Source organism: Dendrobates tinctorius, unplaced genomic scaffold, assembly GCF_039654945.1.
Source record: "Dendrobates tinctorius isolate UK_male_01 unplaced genomic scaffold, ASM3965494v1 ptg000046l, whole genome shotgun sequence".
Classification (NCBI taxonomy): domain Eukaryota; kingdom Metazoa; phylum Chordata; class Amphibia; order Anura; family Dendrobatidae; genus Dendrobates; species Dendrobates tinctorius.
The window spans coordinates 31298803-31319872 of record NW_027361714.1 but is presented as its reverse complement, the minus strand read 5'-3'; the positions used below and the strand labels follow the sequence as shown (position 1 = coordinate 31319872).

Below are 21070 nucleotides of genomic sequence, written 5' to 3'. Positions count from 1 at the left end.
TATATATATATATATATATATAGATAGGGGTGCAGGGGTGTCAATACTTTTGGCCACAACTGTATCAGTTCACATGCAGCAAAGCGTAAAAATGCTTAAATAGGCTTTACAACAATAATAAAAGAAATCATTTTGTTTCTAGAAATGGCCATACCTCTTATTGCAATCTTTGTTCTAATGTGACAAAGAGTCACAACACAACTACATGGGATAATGTTTTGCCCTGGTATAACTTCTTATGCAGCTTTGGGTACCTGCTTACTATGTCTTTTTCAGTTGGGTTCCACTCCCAAAACTGCCTGAAAAAGCGCTTAGTGCTCAAAAAGATGAACATATGTATTTCTATGTAAAAATAACTTTCTTTTCATATGTGCTTTTTGAGCATCTTTTAATTGATTACAATTTCCAAAGTAGACAAATATTTTTAAAAGAGTGGGCTGCCCATTATTCTAGTGTTTTCTGAAAAGCCTCTAAAGTTTATAACAGATGTCAATGTGAAGGCTCATAAGATGACCAAGCTGATAGGGCCCGGCTTTATTTGTCGGGTACTCCTGACTGGCCATCAAGTTTTTGTTAGGGTTAATTTTATACAACCTTCCTCTTCCCCGGAGGGCACAAAGGAATGGGTTAAATTTCAGCTGGTATCTTAACGGTGAGGCTATGTGCCATTGGAGGAGAGCGGGGTTGCCATGGAGATGGATCCTCCCCTTGATAGGGGTATTTAATGGTGAGCGCTGTTTGATCCTGCCCTCTTTGACAAGGTGTCGAGAGTGGAGCCAGCGTGTGCAGGAAGATGGAGGAGCTGGAAGCCACGATAAATGAAAGGATTAGCAGGGAGGGGGCGGGCTGGTTGAATGCTCTATTGCAGAGTCCGCCCACTTTGCAGGGGGGAGAGGCAGGTGTGGGGGGAGTGGAGGTAGCGGGGGGAGAACGGAGGTCTGGTCAAAGCCCTCGCCTTCCTGAATGCTGGAATCCTGGGGCTATGAAGAGGGGCCGGGTGTGAGGTGGTTCGAGGTGTCTGTGAAGGGAGGGGGAAGGGAGATCACTGAGGAAGCTGGAGCTGCAGCTCCCCTCAGACAGGTAATTGCAAAAAAGGGCGGGAAGGAGCACAGGAGGGGAGGGGCTGCGCCTAGGCTCTCCTTGCTGAGGAGAATTCAGGGTAGAGATAGGAATAGAGCTGCTGCTGTTCAGGGAGAAAAAGAGTGTGTAGCAGCAGCGCAAGCCACAGTATAGGAGGCGATATTAGAAGTAACGGGATGGGGGGAGGACAAAGTGTCAGGTCCTCAGCAAGTGAGGAGAATTTAAATAGGAGGGTGGAAAAGGAGCAGCAGGGTGAGGAGCAGCAGCAAGGGGAAAGACAAGAGTTAAAGGATGAGGCTGAAAAAAGTAGTCAGGCAGTGAATAGCCAGCAATTGTTTACTACGCCTCAGGTAATGGATACAATGATATCGCAGCCTGGAGTTTGGCAATGGCTTATTAATAGGCAGTTGAATTTGTTTCCCCATATGTCTATTGCGTCACAGGCTTTTAATGTACCACCTGCAATAGGGTCACCGCCGGTGTTAGCAGGCCCCAACATTACATCACAGGTAGTTGGGGTGGGGGTGCCCCCATCCCAAAATCACTTGGTTTTTCCAGCAATGGATGTTGTGGCTAATTCATCTTCTGCGGTTAATTTGTGGCTGCAACCTCAGCAGCCATGCACTCCAGCCCCCTCATGTGCAGACCGGAGGTCCTTCAGTTTCGCTGAGGCATAGCAGCGTTTCAAGTAAAAGACGTATTAGGGAGCTGTCTTCATCATCTGATTCGAGTGGTAGATCGAGCAGACGACATAGTCGTCATGGACATAGAAGAAGTAGGGGATCTGTGTCTAGAGGTAGTCGTCGCTCTAGGTCTGAGCATTATCAGTCATCATCATCATCTGGATCTCGAGGCCATAGCAGAACATCTTCTAGAAAATCAGCTCATAGGCAGAGACAGCAGCTGAAAGTGAGCGGTGCGGAAGCGGTGGAGTTTACGGCAAAAAATGCGGCAGATGAAGCATCAAGTGGTGAGTTTAACTATGCGGGAGCTTGGGGGAGTCTAGATAATAGATTGGTGACTATGGATAACTTGAGGAGGATATTGGGTGGAGAAAAATTTTAATTAATCCAAAATTGTTGACTTTGGAAAAAGGGTCCAATGTTCCTCCACTGGCGAGAGCTGATGTGCATAGGGATGTTTTTTATTGCGGGGTAGCCCCCTTGGGTTCTCATTTAGAACCAGAGGTTATGGAAAAAATTTGGGTGAATGATTATGTGGACAATTGGTCTCTGGTGTCTGTGGATCAGAGCACTATTGACAGGGAGAGGCGTCAGAATGACAGGCCTTTTGATCGGCAGCCCAAGGTTGTGAAAACTATTAATAATTGGCTTCAAGCCTTTTTTGTTATAGGTTGTGTTATGGGGAAGAAGCATCCTGAGCGTTGCTCAGAATTGTTTTTATACATGGACACCATTTATAATTCATACAAGACTCATGGAGGGGTGGCACGGTGGATGTATGATGAGGATTTTCGGCGATGTTTAGCCATTAATCCTGGTTTGGGTTGGGGGGTAAAAGCCATGGATTCTTGGTTACGGCTCATGATGTAACAGAGGATTAACCTCCCTTTCATTCGGGGGCCCCAGGTCAACAACCTGGCTTGGGGCCAATGCCAGTACAGAGGCCAGGAACCTGCTGGTTATTCAATGAAAGTCACTGCAGGTTCTATGGGCTATGCAAGTATAAACACGAGTGTTCATCATGCGGGGGTTCTCACGCAGCTACAAAGTTTGCGCAGTAGTGCAAAAGGAGGTGAACCTAGAGCTGCAGCACAGCAAGAAAATAAGGACTCCAGTGAAAGTCATCGAGATGGAACCGTGGTTAAGCAGGTATCCTAATAGAACGGCAGCAGAGCAGTAGAGAAGTGGTTTCAAGTATGGTTTCTTTATACCTTTCAAGTTTTCAAAAGGTTCATCGTTCTCGGAGAACTTGAAATCGGCTAAGGAGCTTCCTTTAATTTTGCGTAGTAAAATAGAGAAAGAAGTTTCTTTGGGGCGTATGTTAGACCCTTTTGTTTCCCCCCCGTTTTCAAATCTTAGGGTTCCCCCCTAGGCATTGTTCCAAAAAAGGAACCGAGAGAGTTCAGGTTTATCCATCATTTATCGTACCCAAAAGGGTCGTCTGTTAATGATGGCATCAGCTCGGAAGAGTCTTCGGTGGTATATGCATCCTTTGATCAGGTGGTTTTTCTTGTTCGTCAGGTATGGAGTGGTGCGCTTTTGGCCAAGTCAGATATTGTGTCTGCTTTTCAACTTCTTCCAGTACATACCGATTGTCATCACTTATTGGGATGTTTAATGGATGGTGCGTATTATTATGATACGTGCCTTCCAATGGGCTACTCCATTTCTTGTAGGTACTTTGAGTTATTCAGCAGTTTTTTGGAATGGGTGGTCAAATTGGAAACTGGTTCACAAATGGTTACACATTATTTGGATGATTTTTTGTTTGTAGGTTCAGCAGACACAGACAGCTGTGGCATTATCTTGCGTAAGTTTCGGGAACTGAAGTCGGTTTTTGGAGTCCCGTTGAATGAGGAGAAAACTGTTGGCCCGGTTACTTGTCTTTCTTTTTTGGGCATTGAAATCGATACAGTCGGTATAGTTTTTCGTTTACCGCTAGATAAGATATCTAAGATGATAGGGTTAATTGACAGTTTTATTTCGGTAAAAAAGTCGCTTTGGTTCAAATGCAATCATTGCTGGTTTTACTGGCCTTTGCATGTTGTGTCATGCCGATGGGCAGGATTTTTTCCAGGCATCTGACTATGGCTACAAGAGGAGTGAAGCAGGCGCATCACAGGATTCGTTTAGGACTTCCGCTACTGGAGGATTTAAGTGTATGGAGGAGTTTTTTGTGTAAGTAAAATGGAATTGCCTTTTTTCAGGATTTGGAGAAGTCTAGTCAAGAGTTGTCGTTATTCTCGGATGCGTCTGGATCAATTGGATTCGGGGTGATGTTTCATAACAAGTGGTGTTCAGAAAGATGGCCAGCTAAATGGTTTGAATATGGATGGACAAAAAATTTGACTCTTTTGGAGTTGTTTCCATTGGTGGTGGCCATGGATTTATGGGGAGAACAATTGCGGAATTCTTGCATCTGTTTTTGGACAGATAATGAAAGCGTGGTTCACGTAGTGAATTATTTGTCTTCATCTTCCATTCCTGTCATAAAGTTGATTCGCTTCCTGGTATTGGAGTGTTTGAAGCAGAAAATTTGGTTCCGTGCCAAGCATGTGCCAGGCATAAAAAATAACATAGCTGATTCCTTGTCACGTTTTGATTTTCAGAAATTTGGAGAGCTTGCTCCAGCCGCCATTTCGGAAAGAATGAGGTGTCCAGGTTATATTTGGAGAATCCTGGAAATTCACTAATGCCATTGGTTCAGGCGTCGGTAACTCTGGAAACATGGAATGCATATGGTAAGGCATAGAAGAAATGGTGGGGATTTGTGGGAGGATTACCTGTGGATTCTTGTAAGTATGCGAGGTTGGAGGTGACTTTTTCTTATGTGCGTTATTTACACGAAAAGGGTTTCTCTTCAGCACTGGCTAGGGACAGATTAGCGGGGTTGGCATTTCAATTTAAATTACGGGATTGGGAGGATGTTACGAAACATTTTATTCTTAGGCAAGCGTTAAAAGGTTGGGGCAAAGTCAGGGCCGTCAAGAATATTCAATGGCCTCTTTTTCACTCCTAGAAAAAAATCATAGAACGTACAAATTCAGTATGCAGCTCAGCTTTTGAGGCAAAATTGTTTTCAGCGGCTTTTAGTATTGCGTTTTTTGGGGCCATGCACATTAGTGAAATAGTTCCAGCTTCGGCACCGGGTAGCGGGGGTTTGCAGTATAATGATGTAGTTCCGTGTAAGGGAGGTTTTCGTGTTCGTATTCGGAGGTCAAAAACTGACACTACAGGCAGTGGGTTATGGTTTTCTTTAGTTGCCATACATGGCCCAGTTTGTCCTATTTCATTGTTAGCACAGTATGCTGAGATTAGATCTATTACCTCGGCATTTTTTGCGCATGCCGATGGTTATTTTTTAATGAGATTTCAGTAAATTTCTTTGCTGCAAAGAATTATTTTTAATTTGGGTCTCTCTCTTGAGGAATTTGGCACTCATTCATTTAGGATTGGCGCAGTGACGGAGGCAGCTTGGGCGGGTCTCAGCGACAAAGAAATAATGAGGTTAGGCAGGTGGCGTTCTGATTGTTTTTTCTGTTATTTCAGGCCGGAGTTATTAACTATATAATTAATACGAGTGTTGTTTTTTTCTTTCTTTTCTCTTTTAGGTTGTTCAAGACCCAGTGTCTGGATTCTAAGCCATTCATATGTTTTTTGGGCCGAGCAGAGGGCTGAGATGCGCCCTGGTGGGAGGTCATTGGGTCTTTATAATGTGGATGTAAATTGGAGAGGTATTCGTGGTTTGAGGTGGGCACAGGTATTAATTGAAGTGGTACAGATTTCCAGAACAGCTACATCTCCAGTCATACTGGTAGTACATGCCGGGGGAAATGATTTAGGGTCTATTCAACTTTCGGAACTTATCACTTTAATGTGTGCAGATTTGGATAAGTTTCCTGGTTTATTCAATCAGTTGATAGTGGTTTGGTCGGAAATAATTCCCAGGTTGGTTTGGTACGGTGCGTGGGATGGGGCAGTGATAGAAAGGGCACGCAGAGTTATAAATCAATGCATTTCGCGGTTTATACACTTTAGAGGAGGCATTATAGTGAGGCATAGAAAACTGGATATTAGTGTTGGGAGGCTTTTGCATCCGGATGGGGTACATTTGACGGAGTTTGGGTTTGGACATTTTCTTTGCAGGTATCCAGGAGGGTATTGAAGAGGCAATTTTTTCTTTGAGTAGGGGTCGTAGCTAAGGTCGCTTCTCCATGGCGGAAGAAAACAAGGATGGGTAACATGTGCCGGGAGTCTGGTGACATATCCCCACAAGGTTTTACTGAATGATTAACATGATAAGCTGCGACCATAACACTCCAAATGTGGGTGTTAAAGAGTTGGTGATTTTGGAATTCATTACCCAATAATAAAGTGGTGTTTTCTTTTTGAAAAAATTGGTTTGGTGTTGTTTTCTGTAATGCTGTAGATAAGTCCCTGATGGCGGTGGCCGCATCTTATATGCAAAAAAAATAGGTGACAGATTCCCTTTAACCTGGCTTAATGTCACCTTACAATAGCAAGGTGACAATAACCCCTTATTACTCCATGTGCCACCACTATAGGGCAATGGGAAGAGAAAGGCTAAGTGACAGAATTGGCGCATCTTACAGATGCACCTTTTCTGGGGTGGCTGGGGGCAGATGTTTTTAGCCGGGGGGGGCAAAAACAATAGTCCCTTTCTAAGCTATTAATATTTGCCCTTAATCACTGTCTTTCCCTCTCTGGCAGAGAAAATTGCTTGGGAGCCCACGCAATTTTTTTCCTTGTTTATATTCTTTTATTTAACACCTACAGATCCAAAATTTTATACACACTAATAAAATTAGTAGTCACTGACGTATATAAATCCGCCTGATATGCAATGATTTACTATATGTAAAACCATGTCTCCTATTGTGTCGGCTTCTGCAATTATTTTACAGAAGCCGACAAATGAATTAACAGCTATTCTGCCATCTATCTCTTTCTCAAATATATATATATATATATATATATATTGCTAAAAGAAATAAAGGGAACACAATCAGCCTGTTGCAAATGGAATGGTGTTCCCCTTATTATTTTCAGCAGTATCTATATGTGTGTGTGACTTATATATATACACCTATATTATGTGTATATATCTTGTCTATCCTATTCAAACCTGTTCTATTCTTACTGTATGCGCCATCTGCCGGCTTTTACTATATCTATCTATATATCTTTCTATACATGCACATACACATGTATATGTATGTTTTGAAGTTATTTTGTCTTAAAACGATGTGTACAGTTTTTTTACAATGCTATTTTAACATGAGATTTAACAAAGAGAAAACTGTTGTATGTAAAAGCTCATGTTAAAATCTCATTGCATACATATTGTATACGCATGTTATATGCATGTTTTGTGGAAAAATTGCACAGAAATCGCATTACACTCGCATGACACTCGCATAGTACTCGTCTGTTTTTCCAGCCCGGAAATCGGACCGTTATTTTTCTCGCTGTTGGGTATGAGCCGTTATCATGAGTTGCTGCGGACATAATGTGATGGCAGAACATCCCAGGTGGGCGGGGGATGTTCAGCCATCACATTATGTTGGCAGATAAATTTACTTTAAGGCTAAATTTATCTTACATAATCCGGCCCCTCTTTCTCTGTCTTTTCTGGCACTTTTCTCTTTATTTCAAAAATTTTATATCAAGCAATACTATTTTAAATAATTTAGTAAAATAATTTTTAATGCACAGATGGGTTTTATAACACTTCTTTTGTCCCCTATGGTATACTAATACCTGGGGAATTTGTTGTAAAAAGCGGCATTTAACAGGTTAGCAGCCGCAGGTCAAATCGCGATCCACTCGCGGCTGTTAGAGGCATATGTCAGCTGCTCAAAACAGCTGACATGTGCCAGGAAAGATGTGGGCTCAGTGCCAGAACCCACATCAAAGTGAGGCATTCCGATGTGGGTGTACTATTATGCCCAACGTCAAAAAGGGGTTAAAGGGTAAACCAGTATTAGATATATATTTAAATGAAATGCTGAGATTCACAAAAAATGTAAAATTAAAATATTTACTTTCATATAAACCCTATTTCTTTTTCATCTTATGTATCATATTGGAATTAGAACTTAGAAATATTATGGAAAATAAAGTCTTCTTCTCATATACAAGGAGATCAGCCATTTTTCTCTCTTCTTCCTCATTATCCTGTATCTAGCTGCAAGGCTAGCACAGTGGCCTTGATAAGGAAGCTTTCTGGAGTCGCCTGATTCATTAAGAGGCCCATGCCTCTATAAAGTGGTGTGCACCTCATGAATTTGAGGAGTAGGTGTCACCACACTTCATCATGCCCCCGTCATACTCCTGTCCCCCATTTTGGCAGAGATGGCAGAAATTAATGGAAAAATTCCAAAAGCCACAAGATTTTTTCGCAACCCTGCAAAAGTTTTGTGATTTTTTAAAGCATTTTACAACATAATTCTGCGACCATTGCGTATTTGTTGCAGTTTTTCAGTTGCTGAATCTACTCCAAAATTTTGCATCAAAATAAAATATAGTCTAAAAGATTGGAGTTTTAACAACTTCCAAAGTCTGATTATAGATAGTAAAATCTTCATCATGCCCTATCTGTTGTGGAAATGTCTCAGATGCTTACATCATATTTTATAGTTAAGATGCAAGCCATAAATAAACTGCACAAAAATTCTCAAAAATATGTATCATTTTAAGGGCAAGTGCAGAAGACCATAGAATCTTTCAAAAGCAAAATTTAAAATACAAAGAACGGGTATATCAAATTGAAGATTTAAAGCTATGCCAATATGACAGAAAAAAAAACAATGCAATACATTACCAGGTTTTAGATAAATGGATGTAAGAGGACATTTTTATATCTACAAACTCATAAATATGTAAAAAATGAGACTAATACACTGCAAATATGAAGGCCTGGCAAGTTGTACATCAAGAACAGCTGAAACACCTGCTTTAAGAATGTAACTTTATGAGTTATTACCAGCCTTCATGTTCCGGTAAGAACCAAGTCGAAAAATGACTTGCAAACATCACAAACTGTGAGCTGAAGCCTATACATCATTAGTAATTTAAAGGAAGTGCTTCTCTGGGATTTTACTGTCATACAGATATGATATTTTGTAAATTGAAAACAAAATTCTGCATAATGTGTGAGAGTACAGAGGAATATTAAATAGCAGATCTTATACATAATTAAAATTAGCTCTTGGAATAAACTAGCATAATTGTTTAATTTGTTTACTCGTTCAAAACACCAAGCCTTTCCCACCATGCAGAAGACTCATCTTATTTCCTAAATATCAAGGTGTCTCTTTGTTATACTGCAATTAAACTTTATAATTGCGTTGATGTGATATATATTTTTACCGATTTAGCATAAAACATTTGTCGTGCATTCACTTCTATGAGCAAAATAGAGATGCTGTGTAACAATAGCAGATGAAGAATAAAATCAAGCTCTGCAGTTGGGATTTGGTTGGCCATTTACATATATATGAGGGCATAATTTTGTAATTTCATAACAAATCCTACAGAGACCATTGTAATTCTAACTATGGGTGGAATCAGCTAATTGATAGGTGTTAACAAGCTGCACTGTGCTGAATGAAGCTGCAATCTGAAGCATTTCTCGGGAGGAAATTTCATATAATCAAATACCAGCTCCCTAACCGGAAACCAAAATATAGCTCGTTACCATAGTGAGAATTTTGTGAGTACTTAATGTTCTAGAATTTCTATAGCATTTCAGAACCTTTAGGCTGTGTGCCCACAATGAGTTTTCGGTGAGTTTTTGGCACTGCTTACTTTTGCTGTGTCAAAATTGAAGTGTCTTACAGTTCCAGCAAAGTGGATGTGATTAATAGAAATCTCATGCCAACTGTGGTTTTTTTTTAGGTAGTATAATATGACCTGTGGTGTGTGTTTCTAATCTGCATCATATCATTTTCTCTTGCAGATTTGCTGAGTTTTATGTGCAGATTTTTGCCATAGAATCATAGAATTGTAGAGTTGGACGGGACCTCCTGGGCCATCTGGTCCAACCCCCTGCTCAAAGCAGGATTCGCTAAATCATCCCAGACAGATGTCTGTCCAGCCTCTGTTTGAAGACTTACATTGAAGGAGAACTCACCACTTCTCGTGGCAGCTTGTTCCAATCATTGATCACTCTAACTGTCAAAAAGTTTTTTCTAATATGTAATCTGTGTCTCCTCCCATTCAGTTTCATCCCATTGCTTCTAGTCTTTCCTTGTGCAAATGAGAATAAAGTTGATCCTTCTACAATGTGACAGCCCTTTAGATATTTGTAGACAGCTGTTAAGTCTCCTCTCAGTCTTCTCTTTTGCAAACTAAACATTCCCAAATACTGCAACCTTTCCTCATAAGACAGGTTTTGCAGACCGGTCACCATTCTGGTTGCCCTTTTCTGAACTTGCTCCAGTTTGTTGATGTCTTTTTTAAAATGTGGTGCCCAAAACTGGACACAATATTCCAGATGAGGTCTGACCAAAGAGGAGTAGAGGGAAATAATGACTTCACGTGATCTAGACTGTATGCTTCTGTTAATACATCCTAGAATTGCATTTGCCTTTTTTGCTGCTGCATCACACTGTTGACTCATATTCAGTCTGTGATCTATTAGTATACCCAAGTCTTTTTCATATGTGCTGTTGCTTAGGCCTATTCCTCCCATTCTGTATATGCTCTTTTCATTTTTATTGCCCAGATGTAGTACTTTGCATTTTTCCCTGTTAAAAACCATTCTGTTAGTTGCTGCCCACTTCTCCAGTTTATTTATATCTTTTTGAATCCTCTCTCTCTTCTCTAGTATTAGCTATCCCTCCTAGCTTTGTGTCATCAGCAAATTTAATCAGTTTACCCTCAATTCCTTCATCTAAATCGTTGATAAAGACATGCATAAGATGCGGAAAATATGCAGGTAAAAAATGCACAAGCGTTTTTAATGCGTTTTCATGGAGGAAAAGCACAACAAACGCATGGAATCTGCGCATGACCATATCAATGAAATTTTATCAAAGATAAAAACCTGGAAGTATCAAAGCAGCATTGCTTAAAAAATGACATAACAGCAAAAGACAAAAAAGTAGTGTCAAAAATTTGATAAAAATGAAAAGAAAATGCACTCAAAAATGCAATGAAAAATCACAATTAATCTAATTTAGATAACTTTTTTGTTGCAGCAGTTTTTGTTTCTTTTTGGTCTGTCATGTTTAAACTAAACTTTCTGTGACAATTGTAGTCACTAGTCATGAACAAGCCGTGAGGCAGGGTAGTCAAGAGGTCTGGGGTCAAAAGCCAAGAGGGTTCATCCTAAACTACAGGGAAAGATAAAGGCGTAGTCAAGTAACGGTCTGAGGTCAGAATTCCAGAAAGATAGGGCTCAGCAAGTATGATCATAAGCACGGTCCAAGGTTAGACATCAGTAGATGAGAAACAAAGCACACTTACAAAACTGACAAAAACACCACTAAACTAAGTCTACAACTGGCAGTAATCAGATACAGGCAGACAGCTAAATGGACAGGTAATTACCCAAGACTGGAGATATCTGGAGGACATCCAGCATGCCCTGGCCCTGATTGGTCAGCTGGACTGTGACTCACAACATTGGCAGCTCAACATGCCCCAGCCTCAGATGGGACAGGTGAACTGTCACTTACTGCTTCAAAGACACAATGAGTGGTGGAATCGTGACAATTGCTTTTGATACATCTTGGTATATTTGGTTTTTACAACAGAACTGCACTAAAAGTGTGGATTTTCCGCATCTAATGCAATTCTAAAACTGAATTAGAAACTGAATCTCTCTTATGAACTCAGTAGAGTCATAAGAGAGATTTGCATGTTACTAATGTCAAACATGCAATGCATGTCTGTTAATTTTCTGCAAAAAAAATGACAGTCAGCATCAAATTTCTATAAATCATATTGATTTTACTGGATCCAAAACATGTTGCGCTTTTGTGTAGAGAAAATACACACATTCAAAAAACTCATTGTGTGAACTTAACCTAACATTAGTTTTAACTCAGGGAAATGAAACTCAATTCTCAGCTGTCCAGAATTTCCAGAATTTAGAGATCTACACCTGTGCCATTTTTCCCATTGATTCTAAAAACATTTTTACTCCTAAAATTTTGTTTCATGACTGCATGCATATAACATGTAGTATAACATATTGTTTGAACAGTGACAAATTACATGCAAAATAAAGAAGAGCAAATCAATTTGATGTCGATCAAATTCATGCTGAAATTTTAGGAATTTGCTGAACCTTGTGAATTTGAACACTTTGCGATTTGCTTCTCGCAAATTGTCTAAAATAGCTGTGCCATTTTGCATATTGTAGAAGACTGCAGCAGCCAGAAAATTATCATACGATCTCAGAAGGGCTTCCCTAGAATGCTTTTCCCCTATTACATCACATGGTATCGCACAACCAGTCAAGAGACACTATATAGCATGTATAAAAGCAGAAGCAGGAAATCCTGAATCCATTTTGTGGCAAATCTGAAAAGTGAGAGAACATAGCAGGAGAAATTTCTCCACACAATTTGTTGTGCAATTTCTCCTGAGTACGCCGATATCCAATATGTGGAGGAAAACAACTGTTTGGGCGCATGGCAGGGCTTGGAAGGGAAGGAGCGCCATTTGATTTTTGGAATGAAAAATTTGCTGGAATACTTAGCTGATGCCATGTCAGGTTTTGAAGAGCCCCTGATGTGCCTAAACTGTGGAAACCCCTACAAATGACAACATTTTGGAACCTAGACCCCTTTGGGACCTTATCTAGATGTGTATTGAGCACCTTGAACACCCATAACGTCCACTTACAATCTGGCTTCCAGCCACATCACTCTACTGAAACTGCCTTAACTAACATCACAAATGACCTGCTGACAGCCAAAGCCAAGCGACACTACTCTGTCCTCCTTCTCCTGGACCTCTCCTCTGCCAACGACACAGTGGACCACTCCCTATTATTACAGACCGTCTCATCTCTTGGCATCACAGACTTGGCATTATCTTGGATTGCATCATACCTAAAAGACTGGACATTTAGTGTCTCCCACCCACACACCACCACCTCACCTCATTCCCTATCTTTCAGAGTCCCACAAGGTTCAGCCCTAGGGCCCCTGCTCTTCTTCATTTCCACCTTCGGACTGAGACAGCTAATAGAATCTCATGGCTTGCAGTATCACCTCTATGCTGATGACACACAGATCTACCTTTCGGGACCAGACATCACCTCCCTACTAACTAAAATCTCACGTTGTCTGTCCACTATTTCATCCTTCTTCTCTGCCAGATTTCTAAAACTTAACATGGAAAAAACAGAACACATCATATTTCCCCCATCTCACTGGACTCTCCCAACAAACCTATCAATTAAAGTTAATGGCTGCTCACTTTCTCCAGTCCCACAAGCTCACTGCCTTGATGTAATCCTTGACTCGGATCTCTTTTTCAAACCACATATCCAAGCTCTTACCATCTCCTGCTGACTTCAACTCAAAAACATCAACCGGATCTGTACATTCCTCAACCTAGAATCTGCGAAAACTCTAGTGAATGCCATCATCATCTCCTGTCTTGACTACTGCAACCTCTTGCTGTGTGACCTCCCCTCTAACACTCCCATGCCCCTACAATCCATACATCTGTGACCTCGACACCCGGTACAAAGCAGCACGCAACATTTGTTCCTCACAAGATCTCCTTCTCGACTCTTACCACATCTCATCTCACTACAATCGCATACAAGATTTCTCCCATGCATCCCCCTCCTCTTGAACTCTCCACCCCAACATATCAGTCTCCCGCCTACTGTGGAAACCTTCAAAAGGAACCTGAAGACCTACCTTTTCTGACAAGCCTACAATCTGCAGTAACCACCGATCCACCAAACCGCTGCACGACCAGCTCTGCCCTCACCTATTGTATCCTCACCCATCCCTTGTAGACTGTGAGCCCTCGCGGTCAGGGTCCTCTCTCCTTTTGTACCAGTCATGATTTGTATTGCTAAGATTATTGTACTTGTTTTGTGTTATGTAAACCCCTCCTCACACGTAAAGCTCCATGGAATAAATGGTGCTATAATAATATATAATAATAATAAATAATAATAATAACATTACAGTTCAGACATTTGCTACTGAGATAGGTAGTGAAAGCTATAAAAGAGTGAGGGAACTGTAAAGATAATGTGTGAAAGTACATCAGTTAATAAAATTAGTGTGTGAGGCAATGAAAAAAATATCACTTTTTTTAGGGCAACTGGAGGTTTTGTAGGACTGATGATTCACTGTGAGTTAATTTAATGCAAATCAAATTTCCTGGAAAAATTTTGTGAATCTAGCAAATTATGAGCGGTGATGTAAATAAAATTACGGCAGTTCATTGACGATGAACTCAGGCCACCTTATTGACATCACCGCTCATCACTGCTGGCACACCCTCATGCTATAGTCAGTGAAATACAGCTGGTGTGCTGAGCAGTCCCATACTAATAGATGTAGCAGAGGTGTGGATCGTCGTGGGACATCAATTGTATGGATTATCTGCAGACAGGTGAGGATTGGATTATGACAGATAAAAGCACTAGTAACCTTTTTTTTTCTTTAAGCTGGTTGCTTAAAGTAGTTTTGCCCCCGGTGGGCATTAGGGTCATTACACAGTGGTGTCTTTTCTTCCAGTTTGCCACCGGTGGTGGTTAGCATTATTACACGGGAATCACCAACAGGTGTGATTGCTCTGGCTCTGCTATAAAAGAGTGTCAGGTGTTGCAATCATGGTTGGTGATATTGCTCATTCCAACCAAGTCTGGTGGAGGAAGGTACCACAAAGAGGAGTTCCTTGCAGCTCAGGCAGAGCTCTGGTGTAGTAGCTTCAGTTGGAAGCTGAATTCTGATGGTGGACTCTGTTGCTGGGAGCAAGAGCAAAAGAGCAAAGCTAAGTGGTGTTACCCCTGTTTTGTAACTTTCCTTTTGTGTGTTTCAGTGCAGTTGTGGTTTAGTTTCTGCACCGTCAATTTCACTAGAAAGGGCTAGGTGCAGGGAGAGCTAGGATTTTTAGGTTCCTGATCGGCGCCTGGTGCTGAACTTGCCTAGGGATCGTTAGGAGTGTAGAGACACTGACTCAGGGGAGTGCAGGAGGTCTCCACGTCCCCGTTCCCTATCGCAGGGCCCTCCATTGTATCAGTTTCCCTGGTGTTTCCCTTTATTATTTAAATTTGCCCTGCTGGAGGCGGTGTATCCAGTTATACATGTAATTCTGAAATTCGCCTGCTGGAGGTGGTGTATCCGGCTGCACGTTATATTATTTAAATTTGCCCTGCTGGAGGCGGTGTATCCAGGGTCACATGTGCCATAGAAATTCGCCCTGCTGGAGGCGGTGTCAAGTCACACATTGACCATCACATATTTTGCATTTTTATTTGGATTTTAATAAATGTGTAAAAGGTTCAAGGAGTGTTTCTATCAAATAAAGGACATTGTTCTGTGTGTTTTTTAACTTAAACCTATGGGGTTAGTAATGGGGGTGTCTTACCAATGCCTCTCCATTACTAAACCCTGGGCTTGATGTCAGAGAACATAAAACAGATGACAAACCCCTCAAATCATTAACCCACTTGCCAACGCAGCAAGGCAAGTGGGAAGAGCTGAGGTTAAGAGCCAGAACTGGCACATCTAAAGGAGGTGCCATTTCTGGGGTGACCGAGGGCTGATGCTATTAGTCTGGGAGGGGGACAATATTCATGGCCCCTTCCCACTCAATTAATATCAGCTAACAGCTGTCTGTTTGCTGGTTATTAAAATTAGGGGGGCCCCACTTCATTTTTTTGAGATGTACCCAATTTTTAATGACCAGTAAAGGCTTCTGAGACAGCTGTGAGTTGTTATTATTAATAAGCTGGGAAGATCCATGTATAGTGGCCCCTTCCCACAACAATAACATCAGCCCCCCAGTTGTCTGCTTTCCCTCAGCTGGTTAAGAAAAATGAGGGGAACTAAACACCATTTTTTTTCTTTTATTTATTTATTTTTTAGCAAAGTGCATGTATAGTAAGCTACACACACTGCACTAATTATATATCTCAATTCTATTCAATCTATTCTACTATGACAGTTCACACTGAATTGACGGTACTTTGCTTATGAAATGTTGGGTTTCCTATGAGATGGGAGCACAAAAATAGGATGGCACAACCAATGGTCCTTGTGCAGTGTGATTTTTTTCTCACACCCATTGAGACAGTTATATGCCTGGGTGGAATACTACAACTCGTTAGGAACTGTGTGAAATTGAAAAATAAGAGAAGCAGTCCAATCAGTATTACTGTAAGTTTAGAGATTTAAAGGCTTATAAAACTATCGTTGTTTTATTACAATAAATATGTAATTAGCAAAAGAATAATATGTTATGCTTTTTCTATACAAAATAAGAAGATTATGCAGTAATGCTATCCATAAAGTTTCAGGATTAATAATTATGTGAAAGGGTACCATATGCAACTTCAATCTCCCAATGGAAAGGAGAATAATCAGCACATCTCATTGTTTTGTGACCCCATAAGAGCATTGGCTACCAGTTATTTACAACACTGAGAAAATACTGATTGGCTAACCTTGCATCCAGAAATAATGCTGTATCCCCAGTGGTTTGGTGTACACTTGTCACACCGGTCTCCGATAGTGTTGGGAGGACATACACACTGACCAGTTTCTTCATCGCAATTATTCCCAACATGAGGGCAATCACAAGCTTTATAAAAGAAAAAAATGATATTTCAGAATAGCAAAGCAAATTTATAGTTATTAAAAACTATTATATGTAACAGATATTTATATATATACTGTATATATATTGTATTCACAAGTTAGATAATTGGCCTCTATAAGCTATGTTATTGTTAATTTGTAGGCATTGCTCCATTAATTTTATAAATAAATTTATACCTTAGATTATATAGTGCGGTGGTCTGAATTGTTACTTTTCAGCAAGGAAGTGTAAAATTCCTTAGTGTAAAATATTAAGTTAAATTTTGATTGATACAATAGATAGAATACTAATCAGTTTGGCTATTACACTCAGAAAGGAAACTATTAACACTTTGTAAGAGCATAACATCACCTACAATATTCAGAAATGACCTACAAAAGTCTTTGGTTTTAACTTCACTCATACCTAAACTTTTCATATTATTGCTTTCTGCAATGCAAAGCAAGTAAAGTGAATGGTCTAAATAGAAAATGTCAGTTTTAACCCAAATTTTAGATACTCAGAAGGTAAAGGGGGTTTTACACATAGAGATATCGCTAGCGATATCGCTATTACGTCACCGATTTTGTGACGTTATAGCGATATCGCTAGCGATATCGCTATGTGTGATACTTACCTCCGACCAGCTCCCCCGCTGTCCATCGCTGATCGCGAGAGAATGTCCGGCTTTATTTCTCGTCGTCAGCTTCCTGCTGAGGCTTCCTGCTGTGACGACGAGCGACGCGTGGAGGCGGGAGGCAGGACGTCAAGATCGCTGTGTGTGAAAGGTGAGTATCGTGCGCTGCGTCGCTGCTGCATCGCTGTGAGGTCTGCCTGTGTGACAGCTCACTAGTGATCATTTAGCGATGCACCAGTGATCCTGACCTGGTCGGATCACTGGTCGGATCGCTGGTGCATCGCTAAATGTAAACGGCCCTTAAGTTAGTTAACCCTAGCCCTATGTGGCTCAGTGTTATATCACATAGTATTTCTTTAGCAATTTAGTGACAGTAATAAGATTTTTCCTTTAACCAATTAGCAGATCTAAAAGTAAGATAAGTAAGGTCAACAAAAATGTTTCACAGACAGGGCAGATATGGACTTTGGTACTTACGGGTGCAACCTCCTTCCTGGAAATCAAAAAATCCACGGTCACATCGGTCACATTTTTCTCCTGTTACTCCTGGCTGGCAACGACATTGACCATTCTCATCACAGTCAAATGACTTTGATCCAAAAGAATTGCAGTTACAAGCGACACATCCCTGTGCGAATACAGGACCATATGTCTGTGGCTGAAATTGGGGAAAAATTGTGGAATTATTATACAATATTACAACATATTAATGACTTCAATTTGTATAAGTATCAGAAATTTGGTAACTTGGGGCACTTTACTTGAATATAGTTTTAGAGCATATTTACTTACAGTTAACTCAAACTTTTAGTGCAAAAGAACCAAAGGTGTCACAATATAGATAGCAAATGGAATACAAATTCATAAATCACCTTTTGCAACCATGTTATGCCTTGTCTGTTATAGGAAACAACCATGTTTTAAATTGTACAGTACATCAGGTTTTCAGATATTCCACAAAACAGCTAATTATAAGGGGTCCCTAAGGGAAGGTGTATTAACTGTTATTACTGGGAGATGCTAAGTAATTGAGTGGGATAAAATAGGCAGCATAACATCTTCAAAAACAGAAGAAATGACACATAAAAAAAAATCAAACAAAGCATAAAAGTCACTCTAAACAAACATGCATTGAAGACAAATTTAGTAATTAGGGCAATCCCTGAGAGATATCATTGTCATTTAATCATTCTGCATAAATCAGGCCAATGTTTTATGTTATTTCTATATATTTAGGTAAATGGGGACATCAAAATAAAAAATTGCTAGAATTTTAATAAAAGTCCTAATAAAATTTGTCCTTTGAGTGCTAAATAAGTACTCCATGGCGGTCCATTGTTCACATGCACAAATTGTCTTGGATATGGAATGGTTCTTAACTAGATATTGAGTGGATCTGGCAAAATTCGATTTTCAAAATATAATTTTTTGCCTTTTTTATTCTTACAGAAAGGCCTAAAGGCCTTACAGAAAAAAATGTCATGACTAGAGCACATTGCCAAAATACAAATAATGTGCACCCAAAAAGCCTTAAAACTATACCTGTTTACAATTTCTAAATAAACTATGAGCTAAAATCTGCTGCAGCAGGTTCTGCTAAAAATAATAGTAAAAACACAGCAAAAAAAGTTGATATTCTCACAAAAAAAGCTACATTTGAAATCACCTTTAGGCCACATGCGCACATTGAGTATTTGGTGAGTTTTTTACCTCAGTATTTGGAACCCGGAACCAGGAGTGGAACGGTAAGAGGGAAAGCATAATAGAAACAGATCACCACTACTGTACTTATCATCCACTCTTGGTTTTGGCTTACAAATACTGAGGTAGAAAACTCAAGAAATACTTAACATGTGTACATGGCCATGGAATGTGCGCAACCTGTACATCAGTTGTCCTTGCTTATAGGGAATTCACCAGTGGCCTAGTAGGGCTATGCTCCACCAATGAGTATTTGGTGAGTTTTTGATGTTGCAGATTTTCTGCAGCATTTCTACACCTGACACTGTATTGAAATTTTATTTGACCATTATATTTCACTATTCTCAACACTTTTTATCAATGTTAATAGATATTGTGCTAACACAGTGAAATTTTAAATGAGAAAACGCATGCTCACACAGCACTACACACATTTGTTACCCATCAACCATTAAATTAAATGAATACAATTAATGAAGTCACTATTAAAAAAAGAAAAATGTTAAATCTCCACTACAAATTAAATTTCATCTTCTCCACTCCATGCATAAAGGAGTGCACAGCCAATTACCGGAGTGGCTGGTTTGTAAGCCCCCCGAGGACAGCCTCTTGATGTAGGATAGTTCCATCGCCTACTAGGTAAAGCTTGGATATTTTGGGATTTCCTTGAGGGATTTTTCCTTTCATATACTTGTCTTCTAAATTCACATCGTTTCCCAAAGTACTCAGGTTTACAAATACATCTCCCTGTAATGTCACAGCGCTGGGACATTGAGGCGCTGACGCTGCAGTTACAAGGTAGACATATCTGCTTGTCAGAATCCCACCAACAGTTTGGCTTTGAAAGCAGAAGAACAAAAGGAAAGTGTAAGAGAAGCCAAAATAATGGAAAAGAAATGAAAGGAAAAGAGATTGTTTATGCAGCTGAGCTCTGACATTCATGCAACATGATGATATTACAAGATGGAATACAATGTCGTCTTGAAGAATATAACAAATGATAATATCCAATGAATATTTCATGCTTTTCCTAAAGCACATCACACAGAAGATTATGCAGTAATTGTAATTAAATGATTGATGATTCTGGACAAATGTTGCTCCATCATTTATACAATTGCAGTTACAAATCGCTGCATCAGTGGAAAATAAGAAAAAGAATATAATACATAAAACAGGCTAAACAACATTAAAAAAAGAATTGGCTGACTGCTGGAACCTCTGCCCGCCATTTCATTAGGTAATTTATGCTTCCTCTCTTACTACTATGCTTCTTAGGCGTCATATACCTGTCTAACCATGATGCTATTTGATAATGACCTGTGTATTTAGCTGTTTACTTGATGGATGGAGCTCATATAAGATATATATATACCTTTTGGTGGTGCATTTTTAATTGCCATACAGTGCCATGCACTTTGCGATAATTTAGTAACTTTATGTATGTTTTTCTTGTTACTGCATAGGTTCTGTTTGTACAGCAACCACTTTTTATCCATGCGGTGTGCGGTTTTCGCACTTTAATGTCCACTTCTCCCCATTTGTATCTGGATTTATCTCAATAAAAATAATAAAAATTATTGATTTTACTTTGGACTTATAGTCGCTTTTTTGGAGCTTTGCTCAGTTTGTTCTCTTATCAGTGGAAAATAAGAAAAAGAATATAATACATAAAACAGGCTAAACAACATTAAAAAAAAAAAGAATTGGCAATCCCCATATCCTTTCTAAAAATATAAGTTTAATATTAGTTTTGCATGTGTATGTGCTTATATAAATTTAGGGAGTTGTCCAAGACTTTTATAGTGTTAGCATATCCAGAGGATAAGTCATCAATATCTGATCAGTGAGGGTGTGACACCCGGCACCCCACTGATTAGTTGTTGGTGGTGCTGGCGGTGTCCGGATGTGCTCATTTGTGGAGCTGCCCAGCACAGCTCCATCAACTGTATAATGTCATGGCTGGACACTGTACATCTACCACCTATTCGAAGCAATCTAAAGTCTTAGACAACCCTTTTAAGGAAACTGAATTTTTAGTGAAACATTTGACATCTTATAATCAAGTTCATGTGACTGGACTGTAGCAATATATTTATGTGCACTTTTAGACAATATTTAATATTGCAGGATATTATTGGGATATTGGCCTAAATGGTAC

At 39.9% G+C, this 21070-nt stretch overlaps 1 protein-coding gene across 2 annotated transcripts in view; it reads right to left on the bottom strand.

Moving 5' to 3' along the window:
- The window catches only part of LAMA2 (laminin subunit alpha 2), a 1313887-nt gene that overhangs the window by 437386 nt on the left and 855431 nt on the right, over positions 1-21070 (bottom strand). For both annotated transcript variants that reach the window (XM_073575794.1, XM_073575795.1), the window contains exons 21-22: positions 17686-17866; positions 16438-16574 (exon numbers count right to left, since the gene is read on the bottom strand). In XM_073575794.1, the coding sequence (XP_073431895.1) occupies positions 16438-16574; positions 17686-17866 (318 nt within the window). The remainder of the gene's footprint in view (positions 1-16437; positions 16575-17685; positions 17867-21070) is intronic.